General features: G+C 35.3%; 2 protein-coding genes across 2 annotated transcripts; one reads left to right on the plus strand and one right to left on the minus strand.

The window, feature by feature from the left end:
* The first annotated feature begins 251 nt into the window (after positions 1 to 251).
* Positions 252 to 4,284, plus strand: LOC117906738 (phospho-2-dehydro-3-deoxyheptonate aldolase 1, chloroplastic). Its single transcript, XM_034819905.1, has 5 exons — positions 252 to 928; positions 1,042 to 1,319; positions 1,804 to 2,080; positions 2,497 to 2,742; positions 3,822 to 4,284. The coding sequence occupies exons 1-5, from the start codon at positions 350 to 352 to the stop codon at positions 4,086 to 4,088; spliced, it is 1,647 nt and encodes a 548-aa protein (XP_034675796.1). The 5' UTR covers positions 252 to 349; the 3' UTR covers positions 4,089 to 4,284.
* A 1,167-nt stretch (positions 4,285 to 5,451) lies between these two features.
* Positions 5,452 to 21,449, minus strand: LOC117906623 (F-box protein At1g78280). Its single transcript, XM_034819728.1, is given in 17 exon segments — positions 5,452 to 5,885; positions 6,482 to 6,647; positions 9,201 to 9,387; positions 9,390 to 9,416; positions 9,558 to 9,642; positions 12,559 to 12,792; positions 14,329 to 14,660; positions 14,761 to 14,841; positions 16,837 to 16,959; positions 17,474 to 18,049; positions 18,149 to 18,248; positions 19,213 to 19,412; positions 19,497 to 19,694; positions 20,099 to 20,241; positions 20,436 to 20,491; positions 20,671 to 20,781; positions 21,096 to 21,449. Coding segments are annotated over 17 exon segments (2,910 nt in total). The 5' UTR covers positions 21,248 to 21,449; the 3' UTR covers positions 5,452 to 5,746.
* Between the last annotated feature and the right edge of the window lie 727 nt (positions 21,450 to 22,176).

Genomic DNA, 22,176 nt, shown 5'->3' on the forward strand with positions numbered 1-22,176 from the left:
TGGCTGATGGCTGATGGCTAATTGGCTATAGTCATAATCAAATTTAGTAGGTAAAAAAGCCGCAAAGCAGGGCAGAGGAAATGAATCAGCTTGACAATGGACCCTAACAAAAATTAGGTAGCTGAAATACCAAAACTACCCCTTTCCCCAACTACCACCACCAGCCACCGCCTGTCCCTGCCCCGCCATCACTCTACCCTTAGTCTCCTCTTTCTAACCTTATAAATTCTCTCCCCATTTCTCTCCCTTCCTTTCATTGCTCACTGTCGTCTCTCGCCCTCTTTCTCTGCCAGTCTTCCTTTTCAAATCCAAAAGCAATAAAAAGGAGAGATAGAAAAAGAAAAAGAGAATGGCTCTCGCGGGCACTTCCATTATTCCCACCAATTCCAACTCCTTCCTTCAAACCCAAGCTCTTCCATCTTCTGCCTCCAAATCCCACCAACCCTATCTTCTCACCAACCCCACCAAATCCGCATCTATCCGACCCATCTCTGCCGTTCATTCCGCTGATCCCTCCAAGAATCCCGTCGTCTCCGATAAGTCCCCGAAGGCCCCCGCCGCCGCTGCCTCCTCTGCAGCCACCACTGCCTCTACCACTAAAGTCTCTGGTGCTGTTCCTGGAAAATGGAGCATCGAAAGCTGGAAATCCAAGAAGGCTTTGCAGCTCCCAGAATATCCGGATCCGGAGGATCTGGAGTCGGTTCTTCGTACCCTGGAAGCGTTCCCTCCCATTGTGTTCGCCGGAGAAGCCAGGAGCTTGGAGGAACGCCTTGCGGAAGCCGCCATGGGAAATGCTTTTCTCTTGCAGGGTGGTGATTGTGCCGAGAGTTTTAAGGAGTTCAATGCCAACAACATTCGTGACACCTTCAGAATTCTTCTTCAAATGGGTGCTGTTTTGATGTTCGGAGGGCAAGTGCCCGTAATCAAGGTTAGATCTCTGTTGTTGTTTGTTGTTGTTGTTGGTTTTTTTTTTTTTTTTTTGGGATGATTTGGGATTGTGCGTGTGAAGTTGGTTTTGAATTGGGGTTGATGGTTGTTTAGGTCGGAAGAATGGCGGGTCAGTTTGCGAAGCCGAGGTCAGAATCGTTCGAGGAGAAGAATGGCGTGAAGCTGCCGAGTTACAGAGGTGATAATGTGAATGGAGATGCGTTCGATGTTAAATCGAGGACTCCGGACCCTCAGAGGATGATCAGAGCTTATTGCCAAGCTGCAGCTACCCTCAATCTCTTGAGGGCTTTCGCCACCGGAGGGTATGCTTCTATGCAGAGGGTGACCCAGTGGAATTTGGATTTCACAGAGCACAGTGAGCAGGGAGATAGGTATATTTCATTAAACCTCTTTTAGATTTAGGTTGTTCTTCTTCTCAGTCAATTTCAGATTGGGAAGTGGAAACACCCTTTTGATTTTGTTTTTTGGAATTGAAAATAATTAAAAAGAATCCTCTAATAGGCATTGATGATCGGTTGTTTTGGCGTATTTTGCGATAATTGACCTTCCAATTGTAGTTTGCCAATTAGTGTATGGAACAGATGATGATGATGTTGAACTCCATAAGCCAGTTCCATCAATATCATTATTGTATCTACTCTTCCAAATAGTCCAAAATAGATCTCTTTTAGATATATAAAACCCCTTCCCCCCGTTCCTGTTTTGATATTCTGTATAAATATCCACTAAGTAGAAGTCCTGTCTTAGATGACTTTGTCTGGGACAAGCTTCAACTCGAACCAGATTGCATTTTCGTCTAGCTAAACTATATTAGGTAATAAATTTCTCGTTGCTCTCCTTGCCATGACATACCAGGTATCGGGAACTAGCACACCGTGTTGATGAAGCCCTTGGTTTCATGGCTGCTGCTGGGCTCACAGTTGACCATCCTATTATGACAACAACTGAGTTCTGGACATCCCATGAGTGCTTGCTCTTGCCTTTCGAGCAGTCGCTTACTAGGGAGGATTCAACTTCTGGTCTTTACTATGACTGCTCTGCACACATGCTTTGGGTTGGAGAACGCACCCGGCAGCTGGATGGTGCCCATGTTGAGTTCTTAAGAGGAGTTGCTAATCCCCTGGGCATTAAGGTATCTACTTTTAATACCATTTTTATTCAATAAAATTAATGCATAATTAACAAGATTGACTCAAACAAGTTGATGCAACCCCATTTCTAAGAAACTCAAGGGTTATGCAACTGCATCTAGGCCACTATGGTTTGGATTTTGGCCTGAACTGTTTTTGGTGGTGTTTCTTGGTAAGGTTGTTTCATCACCCAAATTTTACTCGGTGCTCTTTTAAGTGGATCAATTCTAATTGTTCTAGTTTAAATTGAAGTTGATCCTTGATTAATGCTTCCCTTCTGTTGCTGTGTAATTTTGACTTTCAGCTGTTTGGATATGCATTATGTTGTAGTTGATCATGTATGACTTTCTCATGAGATTTGTTTATGGATTTTGAAGTAAAATTTGGTGGCTAACAGAAGATGTCTCTTGTGCTGCAGGTGAGCGATAAGATGAACCCAAATGAGTTGGTTAAGCTGATTGAGATTTTGAATCCTCAGAACAAAGCGGGTAGGATAACGGTAATCACAAGAATGGGAGCTGAGAACATGAGAGTGAAGCTTCCACACCTAATTCGGGCAATTCGCAGGGCAGGGCAAATTGTCACATGGGTCAGTGATCCTATGCATGGAAACACCATCAAGGCTCCCTGTGGTCTCAAAACTCGCCCCTTCGATGCCATCAGGGCCGAAGTATGATAAACTTCATCTTTCTTGTTCTTATCACTCTACATAAATTTTGTTGCCAGGCAGTCATAGTTGAGCAGAAACTACTCAGTAGAGTTCAATGCTCATGCTACCAAGGGTTTTATGAACCATGCATAGAAATTAGATCTCTATTTTTTCTTCAAATATGTTTGAAGAGGCAATCTCATCCTTTTTGAATGTGTTAATCCTTTTTTGAGGATTTTATCACCTAAAATGTTTTGAAAAGAGTTGCAACTAGAGAAACTTATTTTAAATATGATAAAAAGATATTGAATTCAAATGCTATAAACAATAAAATAGTATTATTTTGAATCTATGTGGCATCCAGATCCCAGGAAAATTTTTGTTTATACCTACATTTTGGGTATGCATTAATGATAAATCTATAAATATATTTATTTTCTTCATTAGCTTTATTGTGGACTAGTATGAATATTCTTCTGTGACAATTGGCATTCCTGATCCTTTGATAAATGGGTTATAGCCTAATAAACGCCTAATACATGTTTGCTTTTAATGGAGTGGCTAGATTTCTGTTCATGAGTTCAATTTACAGAGTGATTCAACCATTTTTTAAAACTATTTTTATCTTTAAAAACATTGATATTTGCACAAGTTTTTTACCTTTTCATTTGATTGGTCCACCAAAGATGGGTATTGTGCATTGAGCATCGGAAAATATATTTTGTCTCCCGCAATGGACTCAAATGGGGACAAATGTAGAGGTGTGGTAGGTGGGAAAGCAACACCATATAAGAAATTCTTTAAACGCGTAATTAATAATTCAAGTAAGAAATTTCTTTGGTAGGTAGGCAATTATTTTTCCTTATCCATAGTTGTGGTTGGACTGTGCCACCTACTTCAATATAGAATTTGTCTATGGCTATGCTCACCCAATGCCTGTTAGGTTGCTGGAAGAACTGAGAGAGAGATTTATAGATCCTTATGCTGGGCTAAGGGGGGAGAAGCTATTGTAAAACTTGAATTTGCTTTTCATTTAATGTTAATGATAATTATTATCATCAATGTTATAATAACATCATATTTTGTTGGAGCAGGCCGAAGTAAGAGCATTCTTTGACGTGCATGAGCAAGAAGGAAGCCACCCGGGAGGAGTTCATCTAGAGATGACAGGCCAAAATGTGACAGAGTGTATTGGGGGGTCACGAACTGTGACATTTGATGATTTGAGCTCACGCTACCACACCCATTGTGACCCTAGGCTCAATGCTTCTCAGTCTCTTGAGCTCGCTTTCATTATTGCAGAGCGCCTTAGGAAGAGAAGGATTGGATCCCAGCTGTCTCTGAACACCATGGGGCTGTAAAATGATGCTAAGGGCACCCAAGGATATTGGTGTTTTTTTACCGCGGAATTAGTAGTGCCTTTACTAATATATTTAATTTTGTTATTTTCATGTTTTAATTTATGAAGTGTTGTATGTATACTGGATGGGAACCATGGTTTGACTATGAAGGGTCAGAGGAATAAAGCAAAAATATTAGTAATACCTTGAAAAGAAATTGTGTTCGGTAACTTCATTTATCATAGTATTTTTGTCTAGGAGAAACCTTATTTTGGTAGTCAGCAGCACACCATCTTCATCTAGAATGCGTGCTGGTTTGTTCAAAGTTATCAGGGTTATCTATGTTTTCAAAATCCATCTAGGCTTTAGACCTGAGTAGGGTCCAAATTGTTAAACTTTGTGCTAAATTAGCCAACACCCTCCCCTCTCCCCAGGGGTTTTACTGCCTTGGTTTTGCACTTTGGCTCTTGAACAAGGCGGCACACGATCAATTAAAAGTTCTAACATTTCCTGGGAAACAAAATCAGAGCAGGGAAAAAGGGAACTTGTCTTGAGGTTGGTTGAAAATGGTTGCTAGGGTCCCCTTCCATCTGTAAAATGACCGTGAATGACCAATTTTCTGGTGCTGAACCTGAACAAGCCGGCTTCCTATTTGGCAAGAATTGATTCAGCTTAGAAACACCTCTCTCTTGCTCAATTCTGGTTGCAGATTAAAAACACAAATCATCAAATTTGTAATGCAATATTATCTTCAAACCTTGACAATAATGAATGCCTGAAGCATTAGGGACGCACAACTTGTCTGGCTTTTGGATGTTTGGTTTTTGGAACCAACTGTTTGGCATTAAGTAATACATCACTAAAAAAACATATTCCTTTAGAGCTTTCATTTTTTCATGTATTTCCTTTGCGTTTCTTTTGGTAGGTACTTTCTATCCTTAACCTTCATTTCCTATCAAAGAAAAGATCCATTCATCTCTCATATGATTACATTGGATTTTTTGAAAATTCCTTAAATCCACATTTTTTTTAGAAAAATGTTTTTACATATAAAATTTTCATGGAGGTCGAAGCTTAAGAAGATACTGGCAGACAAGAAAGTTTACCGCTGCCAAGGTGAGATGTAATTGTCAGATGGCAAACTTTGTCTGCATGTGGCAAAAGCCCAGCACCAGAAATAATACCATCTCTTTAATTTTTGGGTGAAAAAATCCGTCAATTCAATCGACAATCATGTGATAGGTATCTTTGGAATCTAAATCTGGGACCTCCAATATTTCAGCATCCGTGCTTGTCAGTTGAACTGCTCTAATGATGAAAATAATAATAATATTTATATCACTAATTAGAATAATGGCTACTATTTCTAACGTGACAATGTGCGGAGAAGGAAAGACGGAGTCATAAATGTTTCATTCATCAGTTACAAATCAACACTACAATAATAGCACTGCGTTACAAGAGTCACAGTGCATTCATGCACTTATTCACCTTGTCACCTTTTCCGGAAAAACAAATAGATTAATAATTCTTTAAGTCACAAATGGAATTATTGCCTTATTATTAAGGTTCACAGCTACATCCAATTGAAAGAATTTTGGTAAAAGTTATGTGTTCAGAACAGGCTCCAACATCCGCAACATGAAACCCAACCCCTAAACGAGCAATCAAAGGTGTGATCAGCAGAAGCCATCGTAATTATTCAGCTCTCCCCATACTGTCTCCTCAACTTCTTCCCATGATTTTGCCACCTTCAGCTCCTTCCATAAACTAAAAATTGCCCCCAACACATTCTCTTCATGCAAAATACAGTAGCACCTGCAGATAGGGGAAACCGTTAGAAAAATATATATATATATTCTATAGGTGTAAGGCACCAATGCTACAATCACAAAACTTCTACTAGAAAGACCACCACGATGCTGATATGGGAAAGAAACATAGAGAGAGCAGAGTGATGACAATAATGAAGGTAACCAAAATGCCATAAAGAAGATAAATGTGTGTGCTTTGTGTTTCTGGCCAAGTTGCTTAGTAGAATTCACAAGCAACCTTGAACCAGCCACAAACTCAGTCCATCCATTTCATGTTTTAGTGCTTCTTTGACATGTGCATCTAATAACAAATGGACCTTGATGAAAATAACAGTGAAAATTTTGAAGTAGCTTGAGGAAAAAAATCTGGTTTCCCCTAATTATCAAAGCATAATTCTAGAACGATAATGTTTGGTTATTGGAAAAATAAAAATAATAACTGCAGTCTTATGGACAGTAGATATTTCATTTTTAGTGCTGATAAAGAAAAGAAGGTCAGTATTGCAATAAATTTCGAAAGAAAATCAACCAACAATATTGTGGATAACTAAATTGGGAAAGACAGTAGACATAAAGAGATGTCGATTTTCACCAACTTACATGGCATGGTACGATAGTCGCCTGAACTTATCATCATGCTCTAATCCATTCTGCGATGTTCTTCTCACTAAAGGAAGTTTATAGCTTTCTAGAAACTGCTTAAGCAGACAAGGGTCTCCTCTAAAGACATCAAGGTGTATGGGGATCAAGTCCCAAATAGGGTCACCTGAAAAAGAAATATAGGAATCAGATTTCACATTAGGGTGATAATGATGACCTAATGCCAAAAGTGGACACTGTTTTCAAGATGACCTAATGCATCACTAACTACAATTAGAACATATAAGATGTATATGTCATGACTGATGCTAAAAGTCAAGAAGATAGTATTACAAACTACAGATATTATCAAAGAGAATGATATACATTGTGAATCAAAATCCTACAAGTACAAACTTTTAGGAAAATTGGTAGTTCAACATGGTATCTAGAGTTGTAACTTGGTCGAGTTTCTTGGGTTCATGGCTAACCTGAACCTAATCTAAATTAAAAAACAATCAACTCAGACTTAACCCAACCCAACCTCTAACTCAAGGTACTAAACCCAAATCCAACCTAACCTCATTTCTCTAAGCTCAGGTTGAGTTCAAGTTGATCAGGTTGTTCAGTTACATAATTCCAAATTCATCTATAATGTTTTTTAAAAAACTTTTTTCTATACATTTATATGAAAATTTAAAGAGTAAATAGAACAAAATTTCAAGATAGTAACAAAAAATATATCTTAAAAAAAAATGAAAACAAATATAATATAATATAAATTGATATTTTTTCTTAAAAATCTCAAAAGAAAATGAATATTATTACATAGGATAATATATATTATAAATTTTATAAAAACATTAAATCAGATTTAGGTTAGGCTCGAGTTGTCCAAACCTTGGCTCGAGCAAAACCCAAATTGAGTTCGGATTGAAAAAACTTAATCCAAGTCCAAGTTAAGTATTGTAAATGACTTTCCAAGTCCATCCAAACAATGGGTTGGGTTTGGGTTGAGTCAAGCCCATCCACCCGAGTTGTACCCCTAATGGTATCATAGCATTGTATGGCGGGAGGTCATGTGTTCAAGCCTCACTGCATAATATTTATTTCCCTAATTTATTGAGCCCACATTTAAGCCCAAAAGAGGTTGATTGTCATTGTTTGCCTACAAGCCTATGTGTCTCTCTATGTATGGGTAGGGTTCCACACATAAGGGCGAGTATTAAAATCCAAATCCTACAAGCTTAAGATTTTAGGAAAATTGGTAGTACAACAAATATCACAAACTACATTTTAGACCATATAAGATGTATGTCATGACTGATGCTAGAATTTAAGAAGACAACATAGTGCATTTTTCTGTATGCAATATAAAAGAAATCAAAACAATAGTAATATGAATTATAGTATCAGAGTGTTATTAGATGCAGAGTGAAAGGCTGGTGAGGTTCTGAATCTTCACCAAACAGAGAATTTTTACAGTAATTTATAGTGAAAGCATTTTTGCTGGTATCAACTGAACAGAAACAATATTGGGATTAAACTAGGTCATGTTGAAGAAACAGCAAACTGAGGGTCTGGTTCAAATAATGGATTGCGCTTTTTGTTTAATTTTCAACTGCAAAAATGATTAACAGATCATCTCCAGTCAATTGCCACTCAAACCTGAATTTCTTCACACATGGTCCCAAAAAGCATCTAAACATTTTCAGTTTCCAAACAGGCACCTAAATCTAACTGCAAACAGTTTAATACACACCCATAGAAGTAACATGGCCAGGGAAAATGGAGAGTATATCAAGTGTCTAAACAGTGAGGGTTTGAACATGAAGTTTTATGGAAAAGAAGATTAAAAAAACAGGTGTTCTTATTCAGGCTGATAAATTAACAATTATGCCTCAAATCAAATTTGCCTAGTTTTAATTTTGGGAGCATTGCCTATGGGAACAGTAATTGATTTTGACAGAATAAATTTCCAACCTTATTCATTTGATCAGTAACTTTGATAGAGAAAACTCAGCAAAAGTCCCTATATGGACGACGGGAAACTGATTGGTGATCTCTATCTAAGAGAATTAACAAATAACAATTTCCAATTTATTCTACCAAAAAGGATCCATAGATTTTAACAAAAGTAAATAAAATCAACTAAAGAAGGAAAAACTAACATCTCTAACCAAGCAAAAAGAACCTCAAATGCATAAAATAACGTATGCAATACATGGGATTTAAAATCTAATTTACAATAAACAAAATTATAAGCAAATGCCCAAGTTTAAGAGAGTATTTGTTTTTTTAACTTTTTGCTGAAAGTAATTTGCTTTTAGACTTTAAGTTGTTTGTTTTTCTACTATTTCATAACTTACTATAAATTTTTTGTTGAATAGAAAAAGTAACATGTTAGTTTTTCTTTACTTTTTAATGCTTAATAAAAATAAAATATTACAAAAACAAACAACCTAATACTTAACACTATCAAACACTATTTAGTTTTAAATTCTATTTAAAATTAAGTAAAAAAAACCAAACACCACCTAAAGCTTTTTCAAAATTGGTTGTTTAAAAACAATTGATTTAGAATATAAAACCATTAGACACCAAACATGCTGAAAAAGGTTTCCTTCATGATATAAGACTTTCAACTAGCTCAATGCTTTCAAAGACAAACAGTAGCCATAAAAAATTTTTTATATAACTGTAACATGGAAAACTAACTGAATCACTGAAAAGTAGTCACCTATAGACAGATCACTGAAATCAAGAATGTGGCCAGGACGCCATGATACTTCCTCTGTGCAGCCATCTGCAGAACCATTGCCTGTCAGACAAGAATCTGTGGCAGGTGTGGTCAAGCAAGAACTAATCCTACATGGTTCCATGTGAATATTGTCATCCATGATATCTGAGTGTATCCAGCAGCAGGGTTATTAACTTTGTCTTGGCCATCTTCATCCTAAAGTAAAATAAAAGTCAAACACAAATATAAAGATGTTAAAAAGAGATTATGGCAAGGAATTTTTTTTACAGTAAGTACAAAAATGACAATCGTAATAACAACAACAATAACATTGATAATAAGAGAGGCGAGAGGTACCTGGAATATATTGAGCAACTTTGCAAAATCATTTGGGAGGTATTCGTCAACTTTTTCCATCAGGCTGCTAGGAATTGGATCTCCCCTATAAATTGCAACTGAGGATTAATCAGAAGCACACAGATTCCTTTTATGTCATATTAAAACAAGCATGAGCAAAGCACATTCAATAAACAGCAAGGCCAAGATCATAGCCACTAATAAATGTAAAGAACAGAACCCTCATTGAAAAGATCAAATTCAGTCACAGAAGACAAATCACAGATAGATGAATTAGCAGGGATTTATGGATCACTGCAACAAATAACATGCATGCATTAATATATAAGCACAAGCATACAAAAGAGCACAACAAAGATCAGACAATCCATTAGCCTTATATTAGAAAAAAGGAAACATGATATTTGCATCTGTAAGCCACAGCTTTCTTACCAAAAGAAGAGAAAAATAAATGAAGGAAGAAATTATTTGGTTGCAACACAATCTCTCATCAAATAAGCATTTTTGAATATTCATCATAATAATTTTTACAGTAATATGACAAAGAGCTAAATGCAGTGTCCTGATATCTAACAAGCAAGGCGAAAGGATCCACCATTACCAACAAAAATAATAACAACAAACAATAAAAAAAATCAAAGAACCCTACAAAAAGATGTCTCAAAATTTATTAAATTGTTTCCCATCAATGTGACCCACTACACAAAAAGCAAATAAAAAACAACCTAACTTCTATCATGTATGCTGCATGTACCCTTTTAAGAAAGGTGATCTCTACACATTTCAGCAGAGTAAATTCACCCAGAATCAGCTCAAGCAATTTAACCATATGATTTGAAACACTATTTATATAATGGGCTTATGTTTTGAACATGATTTAAGAAATGTGATTCACCATATGATGGGCCAAGAACATTTTTCTAATTTCTGGTAAGTTAGAAAACCATACAAGCTGTAATGTGTACAAGTCAGGTCTTTTATCCCCATACATGGTAGGCATATCTGATCCCTAAAAAGGAGGGGACCACTGTCCCACAGGTTACATTAGGAAGCTATGTGTAGCCAAGTCTTCTTTATTTGGGAGGTTTACATCATCAATTTTTATCTTTTATTCTTCATTTTTTATTTGGTATGACCAAAGTTTTTAAAGGCAAAAGTGTGAGTTGAGGCGTTTTTGCACCCGTGAGGAGAGACATAAAAGCCTTGAAGTGTTGAGACATAAGCCTGGACCTTAATTTTCATAAAAATAATTTTCTATAGCATATTTTCATACAATATCTTCTCTCCAATTTTTAAATGATTCATATTGAAAAAAAATTATCATAACTGAATTTTTTTTTTCTAATTGAAAAATCATAAATAATTAGATTGCATAATTTTTTTCCCCACATAATTAAATCAGTAAATAAATAATAATCTAAATAAAAACAGTCAAAATAAATAAATAAAATTTTAAGTTAAAAAAAGGGTGAGTGTGGTGTAGAAGAGCATTACTAGAGTTTTAAATTTTAGCCAAAAAAGGGGGGACCACTGTCCCACAGGTTACGTTGGTAAACTATGTGTGCCAAATCTTCTTAAAATCATTATTTTATTTTTTATTCTTCATTTTTATTTGGTGAGACCTACCATAATTTCTTTTCCATAGCATTCTAAAAAGTTGTACTAATAACAATCTAACACACTTTTTGATTGAAAACAAATAATCAAATGGGGCCAGCCATTGAGGCCAAGTTTAAGTTGCAAGGGGTTGGGAAGGTTATTGGTTGAATTCTATGAAATAGACAAACAAAGAAAAAAACCCTACTTATAAAAAATAATTATAAAAAAAAAATGGAATTACTTCTGAAATACTTAATGTACCATTTGGAATCACCATCTGGTGAAACAGGCCTTTTTCCATCAACAAACTGTACAAACTAGATTTTATGTTGGTTAGTTAGCTTGTTTCCATTAGTAGCATGTAAAACATAATAAATCTAAAGAGGTAAGGACATAAATGTCTCAGAATTATACCACAAAGACGACCAAAGAGTTTGCCTGCCAAAGAGGTAACTGCCACAGTTAGTAACCACATACGAGTGCCATAATAAACTGATTCTGTAGATTTAAGCCATGTAAAATCCAATTTTCTCTTGAGGCCTAGCTTAAGTGGCAAGGGGCTGGGGTAGGAAAAACAGAGACTCCACATTCATTACCATATAATAGCAACATATAAAGAAATGAACAAATAAAACAAATGAGAAAAAGAAAGGAAAACCAAAAGCAAAAAAGGAAACAAAAAAAAAAGAAAAAATCCATTTTGGCTATAGGCAATAATTAACAATAGGGCTACTCCTTATGTAGGTTGGGTCATGTTGATGGCCAACCCATGCCCATCCTAAATTAAGAATATTCAACCGAAACTCAACCTCTAACTTGAGGTACTTAAGCCAAGCCCAACTCAACCCAACCCCTAACTTGAGGTACTTAACCCAAGCCCAATCCAAACTAATTTCTCTAAACCTAGATTGAGTTGTTAGGCTCAAATTAATCTAACTCAGGTTATTTTCTTTCATTAATTTTTTTTATTATATAGGATATTATAAATTAGAAATATTATAAAAATATTAAATTAGGTTCGGATTTGGCTCAAGTTGCCAACTTGGACTTGAGCCTAACCCAAATTCAGTTCAAGTTGAAAAACTTAACCCAAGTCCAATCCAAGAATAAAAAATGATCTCTAAGCCCGTCCAAAGGTTGGATGTGCTTAGGTTGGGTTGTACCAATCCATTCAGTTGCACCCCTAATTAATAACGACACAATACAGGTGTTGTTTTCCCACATAAGGTGACACACTTGACATGTTAGTCTCAAATATGAACACAATAACAGTGCAGTAATCCAAAGGGTACATGGTGTCGAACATGACAAAAGCCAAACCATATGCTTTATGTATCTGCATCAATAGTTGCTCAACAGGTAAAGGTCAATTTTAAGTACTTCTCTGAAGGATAGGACATACCATTTAGTTAAGCGGCTGGAGACATCATTTCTCTTCCTGGCTAGAGTTCTAATGAAAGTCTCCCATTCAGCTGGAATGCCAATTTTATCAGAAATTTCATCCATAAAACCATTATCAAGGGACAAGTGTATTGAATCGTTCAAAGATGGATGGGGCAAGATATGAAGATTATGCAGCTGCTTTCCCAAAAAAGAAGCTAAGTTTAGAACATCATCCCTTGGAAGTGTATCTCTTCTGCAAAAAGAAGAGAACAGTCAACATTGATAATAAAACTAAATTACTCTTATTCCTAGCTCTTTTAGATTTCAGTTATGATATACACAATGTACCACATTAAAAACCAAAATACTAAAAATATTGATTAAAATAAAAGTTTCAGATTTCATTAAAAAGAATATAAGAAACATTTAAAAGAATTTTACAAAAAAAATAAAAATATAGTAAGAAACAAAAAATCTCACTAGCTATTTTTCAATCATTTTCATATTTTTTTATAGGAAAAAAGAATCTTAAAAAAATTTCAAGAGCCATGAGAGAGAGGGAAAGTAGCTAGTGATACCCTTATTGTCATTCTTTAAACAAAGTAATTTTAAACATTAGTCACAAGTATACACAATGTATCAAATTAAAAACCAAAATACTAAAAATATTGGTAAAAAAAAAAAGAATTTCAAAAAATAGCACATGAAATAAAAATATAGTAAGAAAATAAAAAATCTTAGTAGCTATTATTCAATAATTTTAATAATTTTTTGTAGGAAAAAAGAATGAAAAAGAATCTTAAAAAATTTTCAAAGAATTCAATAATTTTTTCTACTAAATTTTTTTGAAGAACTAAATATAAAATAAGTGAAAGACACAAAACCTTGTATGTAAAAATAAATTGTCATACATGATCATCTGAGGACCAAATCATCACTTAAACCTCAAATAAAATACAAGTGGTTAACAAGAGCTTGATTGTTATTATCCATAATTTAAAGTATCCTATTAAACCATGTTATCTCTTATGATTTAAAATAAACACATACTCTAAATGTGAACAATTAGATAAGACATAATTTTATGAAAAAATAAATAGCATATAATTTAATAATAATAATATAGTTTAATTGTAAATTAGGTTGTTATTTACTTTAATTTCAAAATAAAAAATTCAAAACCTTCCAAAATCCAACCCAAAGATAATTCAACATTAAGAACTTATTTAATAAAATAGCAAATAATTTTTTTTAAATAACGAAAAATAAATTAAGATAATAGTTGCATGAGAAGAAAAAAGATGAAAACAAAATTAAATTAAATTTTTTAAATTTGATTGAAATCCTAATATATCATTACCACTAAAGGATAAGTATTTTTCCAATAACATTTAATTAAAAACATTTTGTGCTTTTGAAAATTCAGTTTGTAGGGGTGGAGAAGAGGAGGGGTGGCGGCGTGCAAAGTTTTAATTTTTAAAAGATTGTTATTTATGTAAGCATTTTTTTTTTCATTAGGGAAATTTTAAGAGGGGGCATTAGCTCCAACATTGTTGAGGAATCTTGAGACTTTGGTGTTTCTATCTTTTTCCTTTTCCTCTTCTTTTTCTACTTTTGGGTGTTTGCTTGTTATTCTTCACAGATGATGCTGTCTTCTGGTATTCTTTTAATACCAGCATCTTGCCCAATAAGAAAATGTATTTGCCACTTCTAATGTATCAGAAAGGCAAAAAGTTCAGCTTCTAGCATTTGAACTGAAACAAGAAACTATAAGGTTAAGAGAACTTACAAACGAGCAAAAATCTTTCCTTTGCATCGTTTTGTTATGATATAAGGCCATATCCCTGCGCATTCAGCTGAACTAATAGATTCATATGTTGATGCTCCTGCTTTTTTATATTCAAAATCTTTCTTGCTCCATACACCAAAAGAGAAACCATCCTCCACACACTTTGCAGGAACCAAATTGCACTTAGCAATCACATCAGGCACTCCTTTACCATCCCAAGGCACAATTGTATAAGATCCATTATCAAGAAAGAGAATCCCGCTAGCCAAGACATCAGGAATATGATCTTTCAAAGGGGAGTTGACTTTACATAGTAGACTGTAAAATTCAAGCTGTAAACATGCAATACGACAATCTGTAAGACATATGCTCAGAGAGAGAGAGAGAGAGAGAGAGAGAGAGAGAGAGAGAGAAAGAGGGAAAGGATGATACCTCAGCACCTAAACTGTGAATTGATGCCTCTAGCCCTCCTTCAACAAAGAGCTTAACTACAGAGTCAGAAATGAGATAAACCTGCTCAGAAAGACATGAAGAAGTTATCACCAGTTCATTAGAGATAAACTTCACCTTTCAAGGTATGAAATTATTTCTCGCTTTTATGGACCGTACACACCATAAAGTTATGTCATGTCATACCCTTTCTACTATGCATTGAAACTTTTTCTTTGACTTAGATCACTCAAGGACATAGTAAAAGAGCTCAGAAAATACAATCAAGTAATGGGGGGTCAATCAGGACAGAACCTTATTCCCAGGTTTGGAGTTCACCCATTATGTGGTTTCAGCATATACAAGTATGCCTCTGTATTAGACAGTTCTACTATCCTCCTATATAACTTGAAGCATCATACGGGACAAGTTTTAATTACTCAGGTGCAGCACCTGTAAGAATTTGTCAACAGGTAATGGTATCCTAAGTTCTAAGTAGGAATTTAGGATGGAAGCAGGTAATGAAGTCTCTGTTTGTGACTCTTTCTCATAATAAGTTTCCATGTGTATGTTGTGTCAAGCATTTAATTAGAAGTAGATTCCCTAGAACATAGGTCTAGCTCATTTTCCAAAAATTCTAGGATGAGCACCTCGATACTTAATTACGTCCTATGATAAACATTAATCTATGATGGTGCTTCATGTTCACTGCTTCCTTCCCAACCAAACTCAGGAATACCTTTTTCTTCCCTCCCCAACCCCCACATGCACTGGCAGTAGGCGTTTGCACTTTGCAGCTTGCTTTCTTCAGACCAATGATATTGTAGATCATGTCTCAGTTGTTAATTTATTTTTATTTTTCTATTCATTGTTTCAAACAGAATACTATCAATGAAACCCCAACCAGATATAATGGTTCTCCTCACTCCCAAATCAACTCTTTGCATATGGTGCTCATTTCTTCTGACCTGGCTGGGACAGGTAGTGCTCCTTTTCTGCACAAATACAATGACTTTTTAAAAGCTGAAACTCCAAAACGTCCACTATAGTCAATTGTCTTGCAGCAGCAACTATTTCTTGTTCATTTTTGAAAGGTCCCCAATTACCACCTCACCCTCTTAGGATGCTGAGTTTGTTTCATTTCTTCCATCTATCATGAATTTTTGTTCTTTGGTCAATCAAATTGGATCGAGCAAAACAACCTGCTGTGGAAGAGCCAGCTTCTTGTCATGCTGAAATCACAGATCTACATGATTTTCTAAAATGCTAACCTACTCCTACCATCTCCCTTTGTTGATGATATCTGTTGGCTCCCAGAAGCCTCAAATCACCTGAAATATTCCTTGTTACATGTTTGATTAATTGCTTCTCTCAACAATCAACAGGTTCCTACTGGTATCAGTCCTTTCTTGCATTATAAGATTGACTACTTCAGTGATTATTAAAAATGTTGAATTAGGTCAACAATTAACGAATCTGCAGTCAAACACTGGTCAGTAGTTAGTAGCAATATTTCTCTCATTCCCTCTCCAAGTGAAAAGGATTAGTTTAATGATCAGCAAATTTCGGACATAATCAATTATACATTACACTTCCAAACATGCATCGCAGGACCCTATCCAACTGAATGCTGACAAAAGCCTCAACAAATAAGCATTTCTTGTTGAGAAAAACAGAAAAACATCATATTATAAATTGTATTATCAGATTTTTAATCAAATTCTATAATCTCTTTAGACTTTCCCACTGAACAACCGATAAAGCATTAAGTTCTTTTTCTTTTTGTTTGGGGATTCGATTCCTTTCCCTCCCCAACAGAAAGAAAAAAGAAACTCCTAACTATAAGTTTTCCAATAAGTATGCAATAATCGATTAATCGATTTGTATAAATAAGTGGACCAATCTAGAAATCTTTGTGTCATTAGGTTAAAATCGAAAATGTTGAGCAACTATTCATTCAAAAAAATGAACTAAAAAAAAAAGAAGTAAAACCATAGGTTCAAGCTATCAATAGAACCTCCAGTTAACTTATGAACCTTCAATTACTGAAACTAGTTAAAATACAGAAAGTTCACTTACAGGATTGCTTCCAGTGCCAACAGGAAGCCTCTCATCATCTGTGGGAGGAGGCAAACCATGGAAGGCGCAAATTTGTGCTGTGCGCTCTAACCACTTGCCTGCATTTAGGGCAAGACATGCTCCCTAGGACATTTCAAGACATGAAATATAAAAATTAGAGATGAAATCCAAAAATAAAATATGGTTGGCACTTCAAATTCTACATAAATATAAAAACCCATGAGAGTAAATCCAGTGCAGCCACTAGTAAACCAACAGGCAGACTCACCAACAGTTTCACACCTGCACAAGCAGTAGTCATGTTGTGTATTAACTGGTGCCAAGGTGGATGGGTGCTGATTGGGGTTAGAATAAAAAGAAGTCCTCCATGGAAGATCTCATCGGCAGAGAATCTGCCTAGTTACTCCCTTAAATAACCAACCTACTCATTCTTTAAGAATAGTTTCACTTTTTCCCAAAAATATTTTTAGTGTACTCACAAAGGCAACTCACATATACCACAATGTCTTTGATAGATCACCAAAGCCTACAAGGCAGACCTTAGCCTTCTTAATCAATAAAATATAGCTGATATTTCTTATTTAATGAACCACCAATAGACAAGCATTAAAAAGAGGCTGAGAAGAAAAGACAATACCTTCCATATAAGCTCTCTCATTCCTGGTTTTCCAACCCAAAGCTTGCATAACCATTCTCTCATTTCTCGTTGTCCTATGCAATTGCTTGAGCTCCACAGAGAACTGTAGTGGTCTTTCTCTTGATTCAAAAACATGGACAAGAAATTTATATCATAATAAAAATCTTGATTCCACAAATCATAACTATTACAGGCACCATTTCTTGCACTTTGGTTATCTGGATCCAACCCGGGTTGGTAAGTTCTAACTCTCTTCTCCTTCCTAGTCAGATCTGTATAGTTCAAGCCATCTTTATCACAGAATGCATCTATTTTGCCATTCTCAAAACTGCCTTTGTCCAAAGCAAGCATTCCAGCACGGCAAACTCCTTTATGATGATAACCTGGAGCCATATCAAGGCATACAAATTCAAAGTTTTTGGAATTTACAAAATTCTGTGTGACAGCAATAGTGGTTTCCAAATTTAACACACAGTGCCACCATCCACTTGGAACATATATTGTTTCTCCAGGTAATTGGGTACACTCGATTGGCTTGTCTTCATCAGCAAGAAGTGGATAAAAGTCCAGCCACCACTGTTAACAAAAATGGCATACAAAACAACTTGAACAAGTGTTATTAGAAGTAAGAAATAAATCATCGATGCTATGCATCTGGATGTCTACATCAGATACCTGCAATGATGTTGGAGTCTCAATATTGACATCACCATCTTCTTCATTTACATGTACCGTAACACCCGTAGGCACTCTTCCTGGAGGATACAATGCCCACCTATTCAAACATGATTAGGACGTTACCTTAATCAATCCATATAGAGAGACAACAAAGAAACAAAGACAAAGAACTCTTCCATACTAGATGGTCACGAGTCAAAACAGGCACTACTGGAAAAACATAATTCACAATGGAATAATGATAAAGGCAATGCCAAAATTGATATTTAAAAGGAAGTTATTTAAAAACACCTATTTAATTTCTTGTAGAAATTCCTAAATTGACCTCAACACAGTTGCAGAGATGAGAAAAACCAGGAATAAATGTTTTTTAACTTTTGACCAAACAATTGGTCACATGAATGTGGACAGCCACAAGTGCATGATAGATGCATGCAAAAACTTACTTTTTTTTTTTTTTCTCTTTTGATCAATTTCACCAATGTATGGTTTCACATGTTAGTATTGAACACACTAAGACTTCAGAATAATTGAGCATATATTTAACAGGATTGAAAAAAGAAACCTATCCAACGACAGGTTGATCAACCTAAACCTACTTGAGAAGCAGCCCACTCAATCTCTTCGTTTTTTAATCTCTTAAGCAGCTATGTTAGAAGCAAATGTGAAGGAAAAATCCAGGTTTTCTACAAGCACATACCTACATGCTTAGAATTTTGTTTCCCCTTAAAAGTTTATAAGAAACAAATTAGTTCTCATGATTAAAGAAGTTAGTATTGATGACAAAACCATTTTCCCATGACAATTGTCTATTCAGTTCTATAGAAAAAGATGTGATCACTATCCTCACAGTGTTAGAAAGGAAGATAAAAACATAAAACAAAACACCATAGCTAGGGAATTTGGACCTTAAAATGTAAAACCAGTTGTAAAATTTAGATACACAGTTTATCTAGTAGCAATAGGCATAGGCTGCAACAAATTATAGAGACTACAGAGCAATGCATAGAGACATATTTGTTTTCATGTTATCAAGCATCAAGTGTCTCTTTTACACTCACCTCTTACGCCCACAAAGAAGAGTATTCCAAGCACTGGTAAGAGCTGGATCAACATGCCAAGAAGCACCAGACCTTTCTGGCCCAATAATGAGCCATCTAAAAGGTGGTCTCTGATCTCTATCTAAGACATCAAAAAAGTCTTCTTGAAATAGATGAGACACACTGTAATCTTTCAACAAGCCTGGTGCAACTTCACCAAACTGCAAAAATAGCAAGCCGGTTTATTTTGAAATTTTTTTATTCAAGACTGCATTATATGAGTATAACTACTAACATAGGATCACCTTGTCATCAAAAATATACAGGGGATCCTCATCATGCTGAACTTTCATGTATGAGACATAATCTTTGAATTTCATTGTGATCTTCCGTGAACTCCTTTGGGAAATCTTAAATGCTGTATCTCCATAATTCAGCAATAGCTGATCAGTTGTCCAGGTACTTCTTGCTGGCCAAGTATCAGCTAATCCAGCAAGCAAAACCTGGAGTAGGGTTCATCAATAAAGCAGTGAACAAAACGAACAAGAAACTGGTAGTAATTCACAGTTTTTCCACCCAAAAATGTTCAAAATAAAACAAGTAAATCTATTTGAGATAAGAAAGAACATGGAAATAGTAAAACAACAAGACTTCAAAACAATAAGAAACAGAAGCCAGTATATAAAATATGATGGAACTGAATATGTGCATGACCAGTTTAACACATACACATGAGGTTCTCTCCAAATACAAATAAAATCTTCATGTCCATGATATGCATTTTGAGAAAGTGAGCAGACTAATAAAGGAAAAAGAGAGGGTAGAAATCCACGATTATAACATATTATTTTCACCATTTCTTTCAATCTAGTTCTTTGGATTCAAATATGAATCACAGCTACTTTACCGGTTTTTTCCCATCATACTCATGACAGAACTCTTCTAAAGAGAGATCTTTCTTTCTTTCTGCTTTCCCATTATCAAAAGTGAACCCATCCAATGTGGTGTGGCACCGATATAATCTTCTGTACAGGAATAAAGAGTTGAATCCTGCAAAATGTTAAACACACCAAGGCATTCTTCTAATCAAGAAAACACTGCAGATAATAATAATAGTAAGAAGAAGAAGAAGAAACTAAAACAGTCTCGCAAAAAAAATTTCTGAATATCGACTGGAAAAGAGAGCCAGTGAAGGGAAAAGTTATTAAATGACAGTTAAGAACCCATAGCAAGAGACTTTTTACCATCAAAATGCAAAGGCTTTTCGCAAGGTTCTATATATCCATTTGGCATATGCTCCCTGCAATAGAAAAGGGACCTTTTCTTTAACAACACAAAATAGGAAGTCAAAAGAAACTTAACTCATATACAACTGATGGGAAGCCAATATGAGAAGTACTCAATAAGAACCCAATTCCCAATTAGAATCAGAGAGTAAAAGCTCTCTAAAACAAACGTAGAATGATTAGTAATACATACTGAAGCAGTGCCGTTTTCTTCCAGGAGCCTTTGTATTGAAGGTGATCCTTTACATTATTAAGGCATAGACTCATCCATAGAGGCTCTTCATTGCACAATATGTACATCACACTGCATATTTTAGAGAATCAAATTTAAAGAATAACAACAAAAATAATAATCTCCCATGCTAACTTCCAAGAAATTCAAATTAAAGAAACGTGTATGCATTTAATGGGGCACCACAAATAAATTTTATATGAAGAGCGATAACACAATGAAACCGCCAATTTTCTGCACAACCACTCACAGAACAAATCCTATTTTCAGATTGGAGACAAAAAAAAAATATATTGTGATCGGGTCAACAGCAATGAATTTAAAGACAAAACCTACATATAAACATTGGGCGAAATAATCAGAAAACCAGGGATATGAGGAGGGACCTGCTAACACAAGCGAGTCGTGAAACATCTCGGGCGCCGAGACTTGCCAAAATAGCAAGTATGATTTCATCGGGAAGGAGACGTAGGTCTCCGAGAGCGTCCGCTCTGCGATCTTTGAGCCCTCGTGTGTGGGTTTCAGAAATTTCCGTCATTGCTGAAAGAATTCAAGCAGATATCTCTGTGTCTCAATTCTCAACGCGAATTGTGTTCGGGTATAACCACCGCCCCTTCCGACCGCGTACAATTTAAGCAGAGCACCGCAGGGGTATCAACCGTCTTTTCTTATGCGCGTAACACCGCGTGGGGGAAGTGCAAGTTTCGCAGCCAGTGCCGCCACATTTCTCATAAAAACAAACGCTTACATCTCTGTCTCGCCGGGCTGCAAGATTTTGAACTTGTGATTTTTTTGTTTATATTGAACTTTAAGTTGTCTTCATTTCTCATTTGTTTTCCCTTGTTTGGAAATTTTGGATCATTTTTTTTAGGTTATTAATAATGGATTAATACAAAAATTTATATGGTTTTTTTTTTTTTTTTGAATTGTAAATCTCAATTTTCCAAATTTTTGCAGAATGTTTTGTAGTCTTTTCTATCTTGTTTCCTATTTATAATTTTTCTTTGATGTATATTTGTCTAGAATGGCTGCTAACTTACCAGGTTTATCCTTCTCAATGCTACTTTCTTTAAATTAAAGAATTGAACTTCAAAAGGCGAATTCCAAATTTCATTTTTTTTTAATGCCAAGAAAATGAATGTGACAAAATGGCAATACCCATATGAATGATATTTTGAATTTCCTGGTCTACACTATTTTGAACACATCATTAGGAATTAGGAATAGGGACAATACACTACAAGGTTTGAAGTTTGAACATGGCATTACGAAGTAAAGTATGGCTGACCATTTTCATCTAGCCCACACCAATCTTTTTTAACTCATTCTTTCCATCCTCTGCTCATATTTCTACTTCATACTATTTTATCCTATTTTTTCTTCTTTTTTTCCCATAATATTTCATCCCATTTTTTTCTAATGCTCATCTTTCTACATCCTACTATTTTATTCATGCATCATCGTATG

Source organism: Vitis riparia, chromosome 18 (assembly GCF_004353265.1).
Source record: "Vitis riparia cultivar Riparia Gloire de Montpellier isolate 1030 chromosome 18, EGFV_Vit.rip_1.0, whole genome shotgun sequence".
Classification (NCBI taxonomy): Eukaryota; Viridiplantae; Streptophyta; class Magnoliopsida; order Vitales; family Vitaceae; genus Vitis; species Vitis riparia.

Bases quoted from the DNA above. Each gene is read 5' to 3' on its own strand.
- LOC117906738 (XM_034819905.1), top strand. From the start codon at position 350: ATGGCTCTCGCGGGCACTTCCATTATTCCCACCAATTCCAACTCCTTC. The intron at 929-1,041 runs GTTAGATCTCTG...ATGGTTGTTTAG, and splicing joins GGCAAGTGCCCGTAATCAAG to GTCGGAAGAATGGCGGGTCA. The intron at 1,320-1,803 runs GTATATTTCATT...ATGACATACCAG, and splicing joins CACAGTGAGCAGGGAGATAG to GTATCGGGAACTAGCACACC.